The 21,998-nt window shown below is 38.0% G+C and overlaps 1 protein-coding gene across 4 annotated transcripts in view; it reads right to left on the reverse strand.

The window, feature by feature from the left end:
- Unc80 (unc-80 homolog (C. elegans)) overlaps positions 1–21,998 on the reverse strand; it is a 204,032-nt gene that overhangs the window by 95,521 nt on the left and 86,513 nt on the right. For all 4 annotated transcript variants that reach the window (XM_005396953.1, XM_005396950.1, XM_013520683.1 and 1 more), the window contains exons 23-26: positions 16,120–16,332; positions 8,635–8,770; positions 5,845–5,978; positions 1,921–2,086 (exon numbers count right to left, since the gene is read on the reverse strand). In XM_005396953.1, coding sequence (XP_005397010.1) covers positions 1,921–2,086; positions 5,845–5,978; positions 8,635–8,770; positions 16,120–16,332 — 649 coding nt within the window. The remainder of the gene's footprint in view (positions 1–1,920; positions 2,087–5,844; positions 5,979–8,634; positions 8,771–16,119; positions 16,333–21,998) is intronic.

A 21,998-nucleotide genomic window follows, 5' to 3' on the forward strand; every position in this document is an offset into this window, starting at 1 on the left:
TCAAGTTTAACCATGTAGGTATTTGGAATTTTCATTCAAGTAGGTTAAATAATAATTAACATAACAATTTTGGGCAAAAAATTGCCTTCTAAATTAAAATATCTTTGGGATACGCTAAAAAGACAGAAGTAACAATTGAAAAATTATTGACTTGATAGTTGTCAGACTCAAAAACTCCTCCACAATGTACTTATTCTTCCTACAACCTGGCCTCTCTTCCCTATAAATTCAGTAGAATGTGATACAATGATTATTTGCATTTTGAAAATGTGACAGCATCCTGGTCTTCAAATACTGAAACTTTCCTCAGTGTATGTACACTCCTTACAAGATTTTGTGTATTCTGTGTTTCCTCTGTGTAGGGCTACTCCTTCTCAGAATCATTAGTTCATTAAACATGAACTGTCACTGTCTACAGGACACTAGAAAATATTTCAATATATCAACTCAGCTTTGACAAATGTGAGGATGTTATTCTAACTGAAATTCTTCATAAAAGCATTGAAAGGCAATGAAATTTAAGAAACAGCAGAATCAGATAGTAAAGTTGACACTTAGAGGAGGCTTTGAAAATTAAAATGTTATAATCTTCATAGGATTATATGTGTAGGTTCTAATACATATGTTCATGATGTATAAAAATATGAATAAAACAATTATTTATCACATACCTACTATTTGCCAGTTACTAAGTTTCTACTTTTCTTGCATTGTTTTATTTAAATCTCTAAGCATCACAGTGCAGAAGATATTACTAACCCAATTTTACGAAAAATTGTGGTTTATATGATAAGTAACTGGGACAAGCTCGGAGAGCCTTTCTATTAAGGTGAAAAATGAATTTTTTTCATTTTTTGTGGTATTAGTGACTTAACCCAGGCCCTTATCACTCAGATACATCCCCAGCCTTTTTTATTTTTTATTTTGAGAGAGGATCTTGCTAACTCACAAAGTTGCCCAGGTTGGGCTCGAACTTATAATGTTCCTGCTTCAAGCCTCCATTAGTACTGGGATCACAGGTATGTGCCAACCTGCCATATTTTAACATATTTGAAATTGGGATTTGTCATACAACTGATCATCTCATATGATCAATAGTGTCAGGGAGCAGTTGTGGTACCCTTGGTAATGCTTGTGTCTATAGGAACATGTAATGCATTAGTAGCAAAATGAACAGAATGACTGCCAGTGTCTTTCAGCTCTAAGGAACTAAGCAGCAGTGAAGGATGGGAGGGTGAGTGAAAGGCAGGAGTGAGAGGTAGGTCTGATGTGTCTAGTGACGTCTTGAAGGGGGACTGAAAGCAGGCCAGCGCATGCCACTGCAAGTTGCCTTAAATAACTAGCACACATAGCTTTACTTCTATGGATCCATTTCAGAAACGACGTATCACTAACATTCCTATGGCACAGAAGACATTATCCTACAGAAAAACATGAACAGTGACAATTCTGAGTTCAAAAGTAACAAGTTTGAACTCTGAATTGAAGGTAGTTTAGAAAAGCTTTAACTGGTATATTTCAGTTATACTTTTTCCTAATGATTGACAATAACTTACATCATATTAAGTCTTAAAGTCCTTTTTCAATAAGGATAAAAGACAATCAAAATGATAAAAGTGTTGCATAGGAGTTGCATTGAGAGTTTTTCCTTTCTTACTGGTAAATAAAGTAATAGTTCATTGTAAAGCTGATAACATCTTAGGCTCAATCGGATATAGAGAATTGCTGAGCTGTAATTAAATCCCAGGTTCCTCTGGCTGCAAAGTCCAGCTACTAACTAGAATGGCTTACTACCTCAATGATGCTACTGATGCTCAGTACCATAGGGAACTAACTATTTGGATGCGCGATACTGTAGTTTAGACCCCTTAGACCAAATATCCTAGAAGAAATCCTGAAATAATCCTTGATGTTCCATACCTTTCTTCTCCTCCACACCTGCATCTGATTTGAGGGTGTGGCTGCTGCTATGAAGAGAATCTTTTGAGTCTTCATTTTCATCTAGGACCCCAGCAAAGCTGATCTTCCTTTCATATCTGTGTCTGTCCAACTCAGGATCCAGACGAAGTCTGCAGCTCTCCAAGTCCTAAAATGCCAATGAGGAGCCCTTGAGTGCTGGCATCTCTCCGAGTATGTGGCCCTGTGGCAAACCACCCATTCTTGTGGATCACACACAACTGCACTTAAACATCCAAATACCTTTGTCTGTTGCTAACTTTACACTGTAGCAGTGAGAAGCTATTCTTAAATTTGAAAATAAATAACCATCTTCCCAAACTCAGCTTTTCCCTTCTACTTTGATGTTTTATGTTCCAACAGCATAGACCTTGTCCCAGTCTAGAACTACCTTCTTCACTGTCTACCTCTGTGTCTGTAGCTTAGCTGTACTTTGGAATTTGTCTGTTTGTTAAAACCATCAGGTGCTGAGTACAAATGTGATAGAGATGGTGCGATAAATAAGGAATGGTGAGTTCTCTAAATCTCAGGAATTCATAAATGGAAAATGCCAGGACTATCCTGGTTTTGGTCCAAGTGTGTGCTGTGGTAAACAACTAAATTTGGGGTTGTTTGTTAAATCTAAGCTAAGAAGTGAGATAGTGTTCAAGTTAAATCTTGACAAGTAATATTACTTGGCAAATTAAGGGAAGTCAGTTCAGTGTTAAGGAACTTCACGTGTGAGGGTCAGAGGCTCAGAACAGGATGACACAGTAGAATTTCTCACCCTCTTCTTGGAGGACCTAAGTGTAGGATAAGTGCCATCTCTACCTGCTGATGAAGAGAATGACACCTTACTCTAAGCCAGGAGAGTGTAATTACTAAGGAACTTGGCCTGTAACGTCAAAGTTGAAAATTTGACCTGTTCCATGACTATAGAATTTTTTTCATCCATAAGACTGTGTTTAATTATTGATCTACAAAGCTTTTAGAGGATTTGCAAAATTAAAAAATTCATACAATCCTAGCCTTTTTATATGGTGTTTTTCTAATTATAATAAACCTCTGAATTAAATACATATGGAAAATATTCTTTAAAATTTCAGTTTGCACCAAATGAAAATCTTAAGCTTTTCAATGTCATACACAAAATGAGGATTCAGTCTTTACATGTTATTTCTTCTTTCCTTTTGAATTAAGAACATAAATCATACTCAGGTACTGACTGAGAAAATTATATTGTGTCCTCAGGAGATACATTTATTTAATATTTCCAAAAATAATTCAAGAATGGAATTACTTCCCTTTTAAGAAAAACATCTATTTTTCCATTGGGTAATAATTCTATAGTAATTAGAGAAATTTCTTAGCTAGACAAAAAGTAACACTATATCAGGTCTGACTTTTAGAAGCAGTTAGCCTTTCCAATTTCTTTTATCTGCACATCAAACCCTACCTAATATTTCAAAGCAACATTCAAACATGATCTCTTCTAAAGTGGATCTCAGATCTTTCCAGCGCTTTCACTGGTCAGCGGTGGCGCTCTGTTACTTCCTCAGGGTCACAGTCCACAATAATGTATTATACACTTAAAATTTGTTAAGAGGATTCATTTTGTGTTATGTGTTCTTATGTTCTTACCACAATTAAAAATACTTTCAGCACTTCTGTCCTGATAAATTGGTTTTAGGATACTCATTGACCTTTCCCACAGTAAATTATAATGCGGCTTTACTATATTCTCAACAATAGCTTAAATACAAAAAATTTATTTTCTCTTTATTTTATAAGCCACATGCCAGCATAATAAATAAACCCACACTTAGCAACGAGAGTATTACTTTAAAGAATAAGATATTTCTTGGAGCTACTTAAAGGTGATGGAGAAGTAAAACTTTTTCTCTTGTTGACTAAATGACTGCAGGTCCTATTTTAGGTTTCTTCCTTGGCATTTCCTACAACTGTGCTACTTGGCTATACAATTTTTTTAAAAAACAGAATCTGTCACAATAATAAGTGATATTAAATTATAGTTTTAGGGGGCTGGGGATTTAGCTCAATGGCAAAGCGCCTGCCTGGCAAGCGCAAGGTCATGAGTTCGGTTCCTGGTACCGGAGAAAAACCAAAAAAAAAAAAAAAAGAAAAAAAATTATAGTTTTAGGGAGTTAAAAGGAATTAAAAATAATTAAGCCTTTTTAATCACATGTGGATCAAAATGGTGAATAATAAAAATCTGAAAACTTAAAAGCAGATGTATTCTGTGTTTTTATGGAATCTTCAGATAATTAAATATTTATAAGAATAATATGATAGAGGTCTACAGTAAGAGGTTACATTATATTGATTTTAAGTACCTATGTTCCTTGACTTTAGAGAGCAGTCTCAATGCAATAGTGAAAAATGACAATTTAGAAAATCAACAGCTATAGTTAAAATGAAGTTAACTGAAGGGTAGTAGGAGCAATATCCTTCTCCAATATCCAAATGGTACAGTTGCATAGTCCAACTGTGGGTATGCTTGAGTTTAAAATGTGCATTTTATCCATGAATATTTCCATTTTGAAGATACCCACTTTATGTTGAGAGGCAGAGGAAATGGGCTTTTTAGACCACTGGACAACACAAGGCAGAGGTACTACTCTGTGATAACAGAACACTACTCTTTCATCCACCTCACTACCTCACTCATGCTAAGTTTGGCTTAAAAGGCAGCAGAGGTAGTGGATACTAAAACTTGCTTGAGTGGAAGCACATAGATTGTTAGTGTCAGCAGCATTTCTGGGTGAGTAGTATAGTTCTTGTGTAAAAGGAGGAAAAAGAAAAGACACCTGGCTTCCCTTCTGGATGCTACCTGTGATGAAGGAACCACTGGACACTTGTTGTCCATTAGGGAACTAGAAGCCAAAGGAAGGTCAGCTCTAAGGTGTGCCCTGGGATCACACATGCACTGAATACTCCTGAGTCTTATGTAATAGGTGTACAGCTATACAAATGGGTTCTGATGGCCCATGACACATGAATACATATTTGTATATGTATGTGTGTGTGTTTGCATGTGGTCATGTTTTCTGCCCATCCATAATCCCTAAAAAATGCTACACAAATAACAGTATATGTTTGGGAATGTTTACACACTAAACACTGAAGTCTTTCAACCTATAATTTATATGAGAAAACTCACTGGAGCACATTTCTATATAAACTTATTGTTATGGTTTGTGTCTGCATGTCCCCCCAAAGCCTCATGCAGTCATGGGGCAGGCTTTTAGAGTTTGATTGATTATGGATGTGAGAGCTACACCTGCCCTGGGGTGGATAGCTTGCATATGTAAGGGAGAGGAAGAGGCTGCTTGCCGCAATTCCTCCTTTTGTGCTTTTTGCTTTAGCTGTGTAGCACCGCCTTGAATGGTTGCCCTCTGCCATGTGCCACCCTCGCTTGTAGCCAGCCAAGTATGGACTGAAACCTCCACAAACTGTAAGCTAAATAAACCTTTCCTTCCTAAATTTTGGGCATCAGATATTTTGTCCCAGCAACAAGAGAAAAGTAACTAAGACACTTATACACAGTTAGTACAAAAATACCTGCCAGTCATTTCTTAGAAATGTTGGCCATCAAACTCCTCATAGTCAGCAGAGTAAGGGACCTTAAAGTGCTTAAGCATTCTCAGCATAACTAGTGGTAATCAAACATTGTAGTTATGAAGGTGCTACCTCTAAGTCATTTCAAAGTCAACTTTGGAGTTATTTTATTGAGAAAAGAGCATCTATCTCTTTGTATGAATAAAAATACCTGGGTTGAAGTTTTGAATTATGGGATACACCAAGCCATTGGGCATTTAAGGAAATGGTGCATACCTAGTCGCACTCTGGCTTAAGCAGTCTAATTACTACCATGCATGCTAAACTTACCATGAGAGGCTCAGTGCGAGGTCGGGGCAGGCAAGAAAAGGTCTCTCTTAGGAAGGTGGTAATCTCTAAGAGAAGCTGGCATGCTGCCATCTTCAAGGCAAAGGGGCAGCCACATTTAGAGGGGTTCACAGTACCTAGAGAATGAAAGAATTCTTTCATAAGAGAGATCAAGGACAAACAGAGAGAGGCACAGTTTGATGGATCTAGTGACACACATGTAAAACCAACTGCATATGAGAACATTACCAACACAAGTTCAGCTCGGCTAGTCCTTTTAGCATAATCTATGCCATACACTTCTGTTTTCCTCCACTGCATTTCTGTAGCCAATGCCTCAACATTAAAATATTAGATAATCAGAACTAAATTATTTTCCTTATAGCATTATAAAGTAACAAAATATAGCTCCAACTAAGCTAGGAAACTTGTTTAATGACAACATTAAAAAGAAAAGTAGTCTTCCATTCAATCAGATGCAGACTATGTATGTGACAATGAACTAGACTGGGAAAGGCTAAAATCTTTTCCTCTCCCTTATGACAGGATGCTTATCTTGATGTTCTGAGGGCAGTGACACTGCTTTGGCTCTAGTCTGGTTGTGTCTGTGTGCAACATCAGCAAGAGAACACACCCTTACCTGGTCACCTAGGTCACAGTTTGCAAAGCTAGCCTGTCACAGTAAGATACAGTTGCATAAGAATTATAGAAATGTTCTTTTTTGCTCCAAAGAATACTGGTCTTTAGTTAGTAAGACGGTGTATCCACCACAGGCCAACTAGTGGGTTTTGGCCTAAAAATAGACAATGTCCAAGGTGACATCATGGAGACTTCAAAAACACCCAGAATTATTTCTCAAATATGCAGACTACTTAGTGTTCAGCAAAGCCATGTATTGTTCTGCTTCTCAGAAAAGAAAACGGTTATTTATTTTGAAGGAATTAAGTTATTAATTAATCACAATATTGTGATTACAGATCAATATTACTAAAACTTCTCTAAATGTGCCTAGCTTGTAAGTTTTCTTAATTGGCATGGCCTCAAGCATGAGCTGACCACCAGGTTTAACACAGTAAATGATAATTTTATGGTCTAGTGGAGACTGGCGTTTACTGTGGCCTACAAGAATGAATCTGTCTAATGTTGCTTCAGCTCCCCTCTGTTCTGAAGGGCCCCTGAAAGGTCCAGCGCAGCTTGGTGAAGCCTTCTGGCTGGATGGGTTTTACGTCAGATCTTCACTAGTTTTGGTGATAGTTAGATGGTCCACAAGTCTTCCTACAGGTGAAATCCAATTCTGAGTCATTCTAAGATAGGGTTGATTATCTTTGGGTCAATTTTCATTATTAGGTCAAAATATTTATGTGACAGTTTGGTATTTTGTGAGCAACTAAATCAAGAAGATTTTTTTCTGAGTTGATAAGGTCTTAAGAGGGGAAAGAAGAAAAATAATGAAAAATGAAAAGAAATCCTTGGTGTCAAAGTAGAAAGGAAGACCAAAAGTTTCTTTTTTATTATTTAGTCTTGCCCCGTGATATATTCTAGCAACTCTTCTACCTTTCATGATTGTGAAGATGCAGCAGATCTGATATCAATTAACTAAGAACAGTCCCTTTAAAATCAAACCAGGGAACTTGAGTGCTGACCTACCAGAGAAGGTTAAAAGGAAGAAGTGTCTCTGTTGTAATTGTCATGGTTTGTGTGTGGATGTCTCCCCAAAGCCTCATGTGGTCATGGGGAACACGGGCTGTTCAGAGGCAGCTGAATCTAGAGTTTGTGACTGGTTCATTGTCTACTGTTGGGATTGGCAGCGTGAGTGCTGCACCCACCCTGGGCTGGTAACCTGCATACCATATAAGGGAGGGAAAGACGCTTGCTCTTCGATTTTGCCCCCTTCTGCTCTTGTTGCTTTTGCTGTCTCCCACCACCATGAACAGTTGCCCCTCTGCCATGTGCCACCCTGCCTTGGAGCCAGCTTATTACAGACTGAAACCTCTACATAGTGTGATCTACATAAGCCTTTCCTTCCTTAATTTTGGGTGTCTGGTATTTTGTCTCAGCAATGAGAGAAAAGTAACTAAGACACTCATCATATAAAGACACTAATTCTGTAACATGTTTGGAAGTTTGTACTCATGAAAGGAATATAGACACATGTATGTGCATATACACATATATACATGCTTACATGGTACACAGCAAATGTATGCACAAAATGGTAGAGGAGATGGATGTCAGAGGGATCTCTGTATCTACTCTGCTACCAAGGGTCTATCATATACAGTACAGCAGATTATCATGGTGAAAGAAAACCCTGACTATGTGAATATTTTAAGTTCATATTAAATACTGCAGTATGCCCTGATTAAATATTTTAATGATTTGGGAAACATTTCTTGTTTAGTGCTATTTTGTCTTTCTTATTTCTAAGAGCAATAAAACATGACAAGACCTTTTCTAGGACAGTAACTTTTCACAACTGTATTCTCACAGAGATGCCCTCAGAGAGGCCCAGTGCCAACTTATGTACAACACCAAGAGTCAGAGGGTAAAAGTGGTGGATTTCCCACAAGGCCAGCAGCTCCTGGCCCATCTCCCTCTCCATCTGGTTTTTGCTCCCCCTTTGTGTGGCTTTATGCACGTGCTTTCTATCCATGCATAGGGGAGAGGGGAAAGAATGCGGTGGGAATCATGGGAAGGTGGTGGGAATATGAGAGAGGAAAGAGAAATAGTAAGTGCTCCTCAAGCAGAGGTTCTTACAAGCAGGGGTTCTTGTAGTAAAGGGAGTCTCCTTACTGTCATCTAAAAAGTCTTCCTCCTCATCCTCCTTTCTCAGTCTCCTCTTGGTCTCCTCGTCGTAAATGAGGCCCAGCAGGTTGGCCGGGCTCTCACTCTCCCCATGACACAGCTCATTCAACCGCACGCCGATTGCCTACCATGGGGAAGAGAATGAAACAGTGTGAATGTGTTTGGCTCTAGAACCGGCTCCCCACTACAGAGGGCGCGTAATCAACCAAGGAGGGGGCGTTGTTTCCACAATAGACCTCTTCTGTATGCAGTCATTTTTAATGGAGGATTTGATTGCAGTAGAAAGAGATGGCAAAGATCCTTAGTGTGCTTTTGATTGAGCTCTTTTATGAGAACGACAGTGTCGTGCTAATGAGTTTGTAATGAGCTCACAGTACAATGATTCTGGTATTGCAATGTTATTTCTATCTGCTGTTATGCATGAATTTATTGGCTTTCATAGACTTTACTCCTCTTTTCATGATACTCTATGAGTTAGTGAAAAATGCTAACTTCTTTCATAGAGTGCAGAACAACTAAACTAGAGATGTGACTTAATAACTCAGCAGCTTGACAAAAGTGACTTTTACACAGTCCTCCTAAAAGTAGTGCTGTTCTTCCGAGTCACCATGCATGGTTCTATGAGTTAGCAACAGGAATTTCCCAAAAGAAGAGACCAAAGACAGTATCTCTATGTAGTTCACTTCGTACCCGAACGATACAGCACACACAAAAATGGGAGAGGTGCTGACTAGAGAGGAAAGGCAGGGAATGAGCTGAGCTGAGCACTGACTTGGGATTTAACAGTCTGGCTTTCTGTGCGTTAGGAAGAACAAATTCCCTTCTTTGTTCCTGTATCATACTTTTCAAATACTTTAAAAAGTTACTAAATTTGGGGCATGCAAGAAATTAGACTTAGTATTGGAAACTAGCACATGGCCACTACTGGGTATGTGAAACATACCCAGAACTCTTAAGACAAACCTAAGTTTTTTTGACTGTCTTAGAGTTCTGGAAACGGACAGGTCTCCTTAAATGCAGGAATTAAGTAACAAGGTGCAAACTAGGAAGCTAAAACTACATCAACAAGAAAGTTATAAAAAAGTATCGTGGATCCTAAGATTTTATCTGCTAACCTGAGAAGTTTTAAGAAAACAAAACAAAGTATAAAAATAAAACCACTACTACCACCACAAAAGGCCTTGTCCTGGGGTCAAATTATGTAGTTATGAGTCTGGAGTGATCCAAAACTGCATCTCGAGACTCAAGGGAAATTTCCACATGGATCATTCTGGGTTATTGTGACTAAACAATTTAAATTAAATCCGCAGCTTGTACAGCTGAAAGTGTTCTCAAATATGAACTTGTATGAGATAATAGAGTTGAAAAAATAATTCAGAGCTCTATTCTCCTCTAGGGCTGGAAAAATGTGCTTGGGATATGTTATTTCCTTCTTCCTTCCTTCATCAAATATTTACGAAGTAAGGTAATTTGTAAGATAGGAAATAAAACAGAAAGTTCAATAAGTTGTTACAGTACATGAGAATCTTTGTTTAAGGCTGCCTGGCAGACTGTAAATCTAGGTACAGAAGGGTCACTGTTTGGAAAATAGGAAGGTTAAGGAGGCAAAGAGATGCTGTTCTGCAGTCCATGATTCAAACCCACAGTATTGGATTGTCTGTTTTGTACTCTTTCTCTCCCTATTGGGAGGCTAATAACACACTGAAATAACATATTAAGAGACTAAAAACACTTTCTGAATTCAGAAGAGATGAAATTCAGTTCATATGACCATAGAAAGTCTCAGTGCTGTAGACTGAGAGGAAATGGTGTTTGGCTGACAGGAAACAGAGAGTAGATACTCAGGTGAGGGTCCTAAGAGACACACACTCAAGGAAAGGCACCATGTGTGCTCAAGAATTGACAAGAAGGTCCTCTGGCTGAAGCATGCTTTCACGAGAGCAAGTCATGAGCTGGAAGGCCGAGAAGGTAGGTTAGAACTGAGTGTCCATTTGAGGGATGTTGTACTAGCTGCCTGAGAATGTAGAGACAAGCTATGCAGCCTGCTTTCAAAAATGAATGCCATTCCCTGTTATTACTGAACACACCTTGGATGAAAAGCCTCAAGATTAATATACTTTAGGTGCATCAGCTAATTTGACTTCATCATTCATAATCTTGGAGTGGTTTGAACAAAAGTTGTGAAGTAGGCACTGATGTCAGGCTAAACAATTTGAATTTTAACCCATGGGGAATGGAAGAACACTGAAGCATTTTAATTATGCAAGAAACATATTCTGACATTTATTTATTTGTTTGTTTATTTATTTATTTATTTATTTATTTATTTATTTATTTATTTATTTATTGTCTTTTTGAGACAGGGTCTTGCTATGCAGTTCAGGCTAGCCTTGAGCTCGCTTTGTAGCCCAGGCTGGTCTTGCAACAACCCTCCTGCCTCAGCCTCCAGAGTGCTGGGATTGCAAGTGTGCACCACCACGCTCAGCTACAATTTGCACTTTAGCCTGTTCACTCTGCCAGCAGTTTGGCAAATAAATCAGAAGGGGCAGGTTGGGAGGCTGGGAGATCAGTTTTGAATGTCCTGTTTCAGATAAGCTGTGTCTTAGAGAGCTCATCCCACTGGCAGTGTGTAGCATGGGCTAGATGAGGGGAGGCAGTGAGGAGGAGGCCACATAAGAAAATACTTTCACCATTTAGACAAGAAGTTGAAAAGATCTGACCTATGGAACACAGTGATATGGGTGAGGTAGAACCAACAGGGGAGAGGATTGGAATATGCCAAAGCCCCATCAGAAGATGGTGGCACAAGTAATAAGAGCAGAAAGTTCATGGATAGTTGTAGGCTGTTTATTGGGGAGAAGGATTTTATTTTGGTAGGACAGAATTTTGGGATATTAAGTGAAAGCCTCCAACATACAGTTGGAAATACAGTTCTGGGATCTGAAAAGTGCTATGGGCAGAAAAATCTATGCTACTAGTACAGATAACAGTGGGAAACACAGAAATAAGATAGCCCAGGGGAAAATTTTACAGGAGAAATGTTAAGAGATTCCAGGGAGTGTTTATATTTATCAAGAGGGAGGAGACAGGGGATCATGGGAGGAGGCAGAGGATTGTGGGAAGTGGCAGAGGACAGGCACAGAGATGCCAGAGGCTCCAGAGCATAATGGTCATGGAGGGTGGAAAGAACAGAAAGGTGAGGGCAGTGAGCAGTGCATGTGGCTGCTAGGAAGTCAGAGGACATTGGTCATGAAAATATTTGCTCCAAGAATCCTTGCAAATCTGAAACCCTGTAACACTCAGCACTACATTCATGGTTTCTCCTTCATGGGGAAGCCCCACGAGTTTAGGAATTAAGACTGTTCTTTCAGAAAGACCACTCAATAAAACACTCCTAGAATGAAGAAAGTAATAAAATGGGGCAAAACCACCTTTGCATATTGAAGAAACAGGCCAGTTTTACACAAAACCTAATATTGCCCTTGAACTCACAATAATTGAAGAAATCACAATTGCTAAGACTTTGAAAATAAACAGGGAAAAGATAAAGAAAGGCATCTTATTAGCAGAGGAATGAAAGCAGTAACTGATATATCAGAAAGTTCTTTAAGTTGCTTTAGACAAAAAATAATGAAAATATCCTGAAGGGAAAATAAAGTTTAAAATATGATAACTGGTCTAATTATCTGTCTTAGTGACTCCAAATCTCACTGTTCATTGTTAAAAAGATCACAAATTAGTTTTGTCTCTTGGAAGGAGGGGGATGAAAGAGAAAAGAGAATAGATTCAGAATCCCAATCTACTGCACCAGACTAGAAGGCTCATGAGCTTGGGAAGTTTTTGCAGCTCTGCAGGTGGCTTGGAAGGGCAGTGTGAAGGGCAGGCTTGTAGTTTTTCAGTGGATACTGCCTCTGTTGAGGACTCTTCATTTACCTGAGTTGAAATAAACCAACTGTATTTGTCATTACAGAAAGATAATAAAACATGAAGAAGTTTTAGAATTGGAGTAAGTATAAACAAAGTACAGGGATGATCAAGATGTTTAAATAGGGGTTTTGAAAGTATTGAAGTGAAAGGTAATTTTACCTATTAATGGGAAATTGTTGTTCTTATTAAATTAGATTGATATTTTTATTAAATTGGTGTGTTTCAAAAAGTCGCTAGTGATCTATCACCTTCTGCCTTTAATAGACTGAAATAAGAAAGTGATTCAGGCATCACACATCCCAGCCATTTATCATCTCTAAGTAGGAAAATACGACGGGGTGGATCACCTTGGGAAACACCCTGAAATATCTGCATTTGTCATACAGTTGATTATTGTTATTACACTGAGGACTCAAATGAGACAGATGGTAGTGAAGTTGTCTTTTTCCTTCAGGTCATGAGAAACTCTGTGGACACCTTTCCCAGTGATAACTTATGTATATACAGCAAATACATTTGCAATTCATATTCTTATAATAAATCTCCAAGAGCATTCTTGTGTGCTGTTTAACATTATTAATGAGGAAATAGTCCAGCAAAACCTCTTCAAATGTAGTAACACTAATGCTGGTTATTCATAACTGCTTTCCTTTTTTGACCAAAGAGAAATAATTAAAGGAATCAAAACATCTTTCCCCTTAAATGAACTGGCAATGGAAGAAAAATGCTTTATACTTCCGATTTCCAGAAGAGACTACATGTTCAAGGTCTTTTGTGGAAAATACACAGATTTCTCACCAGCAGAAGTCTGAATAGATTTAATGTGGTTGTGGACAGAAAATAAAGAGGTTTGAGAGTAAGAACTACCCATCAGCTACTCTCTGCCGCTTGGTGATCTAAATATCCTATCTGATAATTTTGATAGTAACAAATTTGGTTTACCATGAGCATAACACAGCACCCATGAAACTACGTCATTAGAAGCTGTTACTATTTTAGTAACAAAAACATTAAGTTTGAAAAAGAGAAACTGAGTTCTGTAAGTATGCTCAGTGGGAAGCTTGGGCTGCAATTCGATTATCTTCTAACCAGAGGAGTGACCAGGCTGTGACATTTAGGATGAGTGAGCCCTGGCACTGAGTAGGGGTCAAAAGGCTCAATGAGAAGTTCTCACAATTGGTTGAAGGAAGAGTATAGAAAAAATAATGCACTCTCACACTGCCTGCCCTACCTTTCCCATAATCCTGCTTTCACATCTCTGCCTCTGATATCGTGTTATGGTGCCTTAGCATCAGGTGGACACACTTCACAAATTATCTAAAAGGTATCACTTTTCAAGGATGTCCTTAGGAGTGGCTCCTCTCCTCACTCTCCATTCTCACCCAGTAACGTCTCTTCTCTCAACCCCATGTTTTGTCCACTGTAATGTATGCTCCTAAGAGTTCTTGTTAGCTTAGCTACTCAGGAAGTAAATTTAGGGAAGATGCATATCGCCTAGGAAAGGAGGTTTTATTGGAGCTCTTTATTGGAGTACATCAGCCAAGGAAAACTTTCAAAGAAAGAAAAGAATAGAAAATATTCCATCCTCACAAAGTAACAATAAGTTATTGAATTGGCAATTAGCACAACTATTTTGAACATCTGGGGACAGCCTGGAATCCTAACAGTAAGTGATCTCCCAATGGAGAAGGTAGAAACAACCTTCCAGATAAGTGGGACAGATGACAAAGTCGTAACTTTTATATAAAGATTTATATAATTTTATCTTTGCTCTAAGAAAGACTGAAAAAGTTTATTATCTATTAAGAATTTAGTTTTGTAGGCAGTGTCATCTCAGGTAGATCAAGAATGTATCATGCCTTTCCAATATTAGTGGCAAACACATAACTATTGGGTATAAATCTCCCCAACCAGGTGCCCTGAACAAATAATATGGAATTCTGATGTCCAAGTTTCCATGTGTCATCCAGGGCCTTTTGATGAGTTCATTAACTTCCTTCTATAGCACTTCTTTATATAGCATTTAACTTGTCAGAAGTTCTAATCGGATGCCATGGTAATTCATGCTCATGGCCACAGTTTCTGTGGGGGGAAGGGGTACAAGTTCAGGACTTAGGCTCAGTATTTTGATTTCTAGCTTGATGAATCTTCCTTTCTAATTTATGAGAATTAAAATCATGCAAGATGGAATACTGATGAGTCTTTAGTAATGGATTTTCATCCCTTGAGCTTGTATGGCTCTAAATGATCTATGTATCTCCTGATATGTACTTTACTTACACTGCTTGACCCAAATAAACTCTGTGCTTAATACTGTTAAATTTAAACAGGATTAAATGTAGGATTAAGTCCAGTGGAACTGCATCCTCATTTGGCCCATTTTCAAAAAATGGACATCACATGGGAAAAATCATGTCTCCTCACACATATAATGTACAACAGAAGCCTGGGAAAGGCCGTGCTACGTCCCGATCACCAGCATGAGGGGTTCTCACTGATAGTTATGAAAGGTACTTTATATTCTTTTTTACATAGGATGAGTTTATATGAGAAAAAAATTCAAAGAACAGCAGTTAAAATGGGAAAGATTAACATGTTCATTTTAATAGAATGAACACATACTGGGTATAATTCCTACCTTTTGAATTTGCATTGGGAATTTGAAAAAGATATCAGTAAAACTAGACAAAAAATGTTCTGCATAGGCGTGTTCATACGTACATTCAGGTGAGTTATTAGGGAAAAATTAAGTGTTCTTTAAGGAAGGAAGAATCTCTGGAACCCTCTATATGTGTATTTGAGTTTCTTTGTCTAAAATTAGCAGAAAATTTCAACCCTCTTGAATTTCTTAGTATTCCTTACCATTTTTCTCCTCTTTAGTGAAGAAACTGGAATTAAAGGCCTAAAGAAAGTTCACTCATTCCTTATTTATTTACTAATTCAAAACCATACTTGCATACAAGTTGGGCATTTGTGTCTGTGTATGTGTGTACATACATGTGTTTGTGTGTGTGTGTGTTTTTGGGTGTGTGTATGCCTGTGTGCTTTCCAAAGACTTTCAGGCAACTAAGAGTCAGCAGGTCAACAAAAGAGAAAATTCTACTGGGGAATTATAAAACATCATATCCTGGAAAGTATAACCTAGAATAGAAAGCCAAAACAAGGGTATAAGTTTTTAATTATTATAACAGTAATTTTCACAAAGATGCTTTTTGATGAATACAGCAATGAAAAGCAAGGCTTTGGAATTCAGCCTGGATGATGGAATTCTGTTTCCTCCATCTAGAAGGTATCTGAAGTCTGGCAAGTCACCTGACCTACATTAGCTTCAGTTTTCTTAAATGTAAAACAGAGATAGTAACATCGAACCTCAAAGACTTATAGAGAGGATTAAATGTGAGTTGTTCATTTCCCCCCAAAGTTTCACTTAGTGCCTGGAAGATAAAAGGCACTCAATAAACAATTTGCAAAACAAAGGCAATAAGAAAAGAATCTTCTACGTCACTCAAGTGCCATAAGTTCTATAGAAGAAAGGAAAAAGCTCACGTCTCCCCACTGGTAGAAGAGCTTGGCGGCGTTCCACTGCAGCTTCTGGTTGCGCTTGTTGCCCACGGTGGGGGACCGCCCCCGGGACAGGCCCTTCTTGGTGATGCTCACGTGATGCCCTTTCATCCACTCGGGCCAGTTGCCGCGGTTGCAGCGGTGGACGAAGCGGGCGCACTCCAGGAACAAGGCTGCTCTGGCCACCACCGGGGCTTCCTGAGGGTGGTTGGGAGGGAAGGGAGAATGTGGGACTGGTGAAGGAGAGGTTTAAACCACTCCTCAGGAGCGTCACTAGTACTTTTTAGTTTATTTTAGCCTCCGTGCTGTAACTGAGCTTGGCTGTGTTTGCCAGCACGGTGTCAACACGTACGAACGGGAAATCTGGAAAATATGAAGTCACCAAGGCAAGTTTGGACACTGAAGAAAGAGACATTCTATGCAGGTTTCTATGTTATGTTCTCCTCCTTCTCAAGGATGTGGAGTAATCGCACACTTCCATTTTGCATATTTAGAGGTAACTGTCATGTGTGAGGGCAAAAGAAATTTTGTTATTAAATAGGAAGATATCTGAGTATGAATTTTGACATGAAGTGAGCAAATATTCCATTTGTAGAACTAGTATTATTTTAACCAGGGTGTGGTGACACTGTACCAAAAATAGTCTGTTATTACAATTCACACATCTCAAGGGGATAAAACTGCTTCCTGTTTATTTTGGCCAGTAGCAAAAGAAAGATTTTGCTGAGTTAATCTTTTTTTCTTTTCTTTTTATTTTGTTATGAATAACAGACCAAATCTGCTTAATAAACATGGTTTCAATTGAAAATGTTTCACAAAGAGGAAATTATTTAATTGATGAATGAGAAGCAGGACATTTCTTGGGGGTAATACAAATGTGTTTCCATCTTGTCATGTCAAAATGTGGTTGAAAAAATTAAAGGAGAAATGGTTTTTGGCTGATGACCAAAAACTGGTAAAAGTGAGATACTCTAATGAACTCTTTAAAATCTAAATAAATAAATAAATAAAAGTTAAGGAAGGGAGAAATGTAAAGTTTCTCATAGGGGGTTAATGAGCCGTAAGCTAAATATACACAAAATATGAACATATATCGTGACTTGTGCCAGTCTTTAAAAAAAATGTAACAGTATTGATCATCTCAAGGTTACGTGATAACTACAGATTGCTCAAAAATAACAGATCTTCAAACTGATATAATTTTCACCATTTGAAGCAGTAGTATTCTTGCATCTAACAATGCATTGATCCATTATGTTAAAATAGGAATTATTCAATAGAGAAAATTATGTTGCAATCTAGGCTTATAAATTATATCACAGTCCTGTGATCTAAAAATAATATTCTCTCTTTAAGACTTTTAAGAAGGAGGTCCACTTTCTCCACTATCGCAGAGGTAGCAATGGGTACATATAGAAGCCAATACTGGGTCTCTTTGACCCCAGACCCATGCCAGGTCTTCTTCAGTTCAATGTTGTCTTAAGTTATACTCATGCAACTCTTAGTAAAACCTGGTTTCTAGGATGTAGGCAGATATTATTTAAAAATGGGACACTCGTTCCATATAATATTTTTTTAAAACACGGATACAGGATCACATTGTTTTCTCATTTAAAATCATTTTATTATCGTTTCCATCTACCTCAACCATATAGTGAGTAAAGAAATTCAACATCTGTATTTGATTCACCTCTCTTTCTAGTCTCATCAAAACTGTGCTGTATTTCAGTGATATCAAACTAGCTGCAGTTCCCCAAAAGAGACATTCCATACCTCTTCATGTTTTTTGTTTGTTTTGTCTTTTTTGAGACAGGGTCATGCTATGTAGTTTAAATTGGCCTTGAGCTGGAACTTGCAATGATCCTCCTGCCTCAGCCTCCCAAATGCTGGGATTATAGGCGTGCACCACCACACCTGGCTACATTTTCATGTTTTTTTTTTTTAAGAACCTTTAAATTCCTTTTTCCTAGAGAAAAGTCTCATTTTTAAGATTCAGTTCTTTATCTCCTTTGAAAAGACGTCCTTATTTCCATCCCACTCCCCCTTCACCCTGGCAGAGTTGGTTACTTCACACTTTCAAGTACCACAGAATCTCAAACACTAGATGATTCCAGAAAATGAGCTCATTAAGTATTTCTTCATGATCTGTGTCTGAAATTCCACCATCATGAATTCCAGTGAGAAATATATTTATGTAAATATTTAATTTTGCAAAGCATATTGCACATAGTCCCAACACAAAAAAAGTTTATCTATGTGAAAACACCAAATGTAAGGTGAGTGCCAGACACTCCATCATTAACGCAAGATGGACACACTTGTGAAAAATCTGTCGTCAGCGGTGTGGGGCAAGTCACACAAAGAGGTCTTAGGCATAGTGAACTTCAACTGTAAAAAGTAAGATGACGTTCTTCATCAGAGTCATCCACGTTGTCATGTCATTCCATATAGTCTAAGTATCTACATTCTCTTGTATTAAATATTTGTTTTACTACACATGTAGGATATGCTTGTCTGAGTCTGGAAAAGTTTGGAACATCTGTCTTTAAAAAACTAATGTCAGTCTGGAATGGGAGGAGAGTGACACAAATTCATTTTTAGCCCCTCATATTGTGACATATTTTCAATATAAAGCAATGTGAACTTGGTGTCTTGTGATGGGAAGACAGAAATTACACTGGAATAGCATTTTGTCATGAAGTTTGGCTCCTTTGGGATTAATTAGGTGAAACCTAACCTAGGCCTGTTGTGTGGAGTAGAAGATCTATTCACTGCCCTTAGTATTACACGTCAATGGAGAGGATGAGCGACAGATGAATAAACACTCCAACTGTGGTATGCGAGGTTGTTTGGTACTGAAGGTGCTGTTGAACGAAAGGCAATTTTAATTCACTGCTCTCAAACACTTCTCATGACAAAACTCAGATGTTACCAGTGGACAGCTTTTGGCCTTGGGCATTGTAATCTGAGTTTGTAAATGGAATTGAGATCCATATTAAAAGGATTCCCATTATACAGCACAACTTTCAAGGAAGGGTTGGTTATTTTCTGATGAATTTGACCCATACAAATAGCTAAACCCAGTATCACTTGGATATGTGACTGCACAAAGGCATGACGACAGGGTCTCTCAAATACTACCTTTTTTTGGGTTTTTTTCTGGTACCAGGAACCGAACTCATGACCTTGCGCCTGCCAGGCAGGTGCTGTACCTTTTTATAATGATTTTCATGATCCTGGTGGACAAAAAAGCAGGCTAAGGAATTCTATATTCAGTGTGGCAACGCATGATACCAATTTCTGGTGGACTGTACTTTGCATATTACTGTTGAGATACAGAGCTAAAGATACCACTGTGTATTCTAGTAGAAGACAGTGACAAGAACTGGCTTCACAATACGCATGCAATAATTGAAGGCATTCTAATGTAAATGCAACTGTGGCTGACTTTTATTATGAGTTCCTTTCAAAGTGCAGTTTGAATGAATTAGTTTTAGGAGCAGGTTATGGAAAACCTTGAATACAGAACGCTTCCTGGACATAAAGGGAAGTCAGTTTGCCCTCATCTTACGGAGCTTACCTCTTCTGGTTCAGTGCAATCTGAAGAAGCAGTGAGAGATGGAGGCATGACATAATGGACAGGGGTGGATTCACATCACAGAGACACACAGCACAAATGGAGAGAAATGAAGCAGAAGGAAGCCGCATGACTGAAAAGAACCACAGAATATCAGAGGCATAGTTATAAGTGAACGTCTAAAAACTCGACACTATCGGCATACCTCAAAAATGCTGCTGGTGGTCCTGGGAAAAAAGTACGAATATTAAAATCTCTTCTTTCCTGTTAACCTGCCTGCCTAGATGCTATAACGACACAAAACTGTTTCTATTCCTAATTTCATAGCTTTCGGAGAAGCAACAATAAATTGTAATGGAGAGGGCAAATTTTAAGTTCAACTATATGGAATTTTAACATGTGAAGGTCAGTAGCTTCCCAGAAGAATTAAAAAATCATACCACAGCGATATATGTGCACCCATATTTATAGCAGCACAATTTGTCATAGCTAAAACTTGGAAACAACCCAAATGCCCATCAATCGAGGAATGGATAAAAAAGATGTGGTATTTTTATACAATGGAGTATTACTCACTATTAAAAAGGATGGACTCAAAGCTTTTATATGTAAATGAATGCAACTAGAGCCCATACTCATAAGTGAAATAAATTGGACCCACATGTGTAAACATCATATTGTCTCCCTAGTGTAAGAACCTGAAAGAGTAAATAAAACCACAAATGTACAATAGATATTGCAAAAGGGAAAGAAATTGCTCAAAGGAAGGAACAACTGGGATGAGGGAAACGAGAAAAGAAAGAAAGAAGGAAGGGAAAATATATACAAATATAGCTAAGATAATTGTACTGCTGATGTCTAATGGTTTATTGAAAGGAACAGTTAATGCTTACATTTTTTTGACCAACTCTGCATGCTTATATCTGGTAATCTGAACAACTAATCTGAAGACAGCAATGTGTAATATGACAACCAGTGGTGAATTCCTACCATCTTGTCTAGTGAAGCTCTGTATCATTTATAATTTTTTTATTATTCTTTATTCTTTTTAATGGTTTGATCAGTCTTGCATTCTTACATATGGCAATCTAAGCAATTTTGTTGAAGATAACAGTATGTAATATAACAACCACTGTTAGTGCCTATCATTTTGTTTTAAAAACCCTGTATCATTTTATTGTTTTTGCTTTTTTTTTTGGTCTATGCTGTTGTTATTGTTATTTTTATTCTCTTTGAAATAAAAAAATAAAATGTGAAGGTCAAAAATAGTTAAGTATTAGCAAGTTTGTGTAGTTCACTTGCTCTTATATAAGATGTCTGCCGCAATGATTACGGAATTGTCTAGTTAAAATTACAGGAACTCATGAGAATGTCAGTCTGCAGTCTGGGTTTCTCTAAACGCTGCAACTGGAAACCTTCAAGCATCCAACTACTTCCTTTGTCATCTTCCCCTGAATTTTATAGGATTGTTATGTATCCTGAACGCTTCCTTTATGAAAGTGAAGTTGTGAATGGGGATACTAATCCGAACGGCTGTGATTTCTTTCGCCTGGAGACCCAGAAAATACTGTTACTAAGATATGATGCTTAATTGAAAGTTAAAATTGCAACCCATTCCTTTCCCTGAGGGACTATATCTAAGCTTATAATGTGAGGAGATGCCTTCACTGATCCTGAAAACTCATATAATACTGGACAAGAACTAAGTGTTCTAAAAGACTAACTATTCTATGTGGGTCCCTGAGGAATTACATAAGTTTTTACTGCCTTACAATAAAATACTGAAAGCACTTGCTGGTGCAAGATATCTGTTTATTTAAAGCCAGTGGGAACAAGCAGTTATTGTGGGTCTTATTTTGTATAGAAACCATCTTTGCTAAGGGGCATGTGCTTGTGAGTCAGCATTTATTACTTAGCTTGTATTAAATTCTCTGCCTGACAGAGATCATTAAGTACCAGATGCCTCAGCTGACAGGTTGCCTCTGCCCCTGCCCATTCTCACAGTTGCTGTGGGCTGGCTGGAGGCAGGCGTTACTGTTTAGCACACTGTGAGTCATTTTACCACTTCTCAGATCATGGTAATATCTGGGGTATTTTCAATACCAAACAAGATCTGTTTGTGACAATGTGATGGGTTAGGTGTAAAAACAAACATTTTTTTGGTCTAGAACATCTAAAAATGCTGGGTAAAATATCCAAATTCCCTCCCTCCCTTCCCTCTTTCCCTACTTCTAAGATGAAATAAAAGACTAAGAAAGTGTAATGCTGGGTGAGAGCAGGGACGAGC

This window comes from Chinchilla lanigera, unplaced genomic scaffold, assembly GCF_000276665.1.
Source record: "Chinchilla lanigera isolate Chin_1 unplaced genomic scaffold, ChiLan1.0 scaffold00056, whole genome shotgun sequence".
Lineage (NCBI taxonomy): Eukaryota > Metazoa > Chordata > Mammalia > Rodentia > Chinchillidae > Chinchilla > Chinchilla lanigera.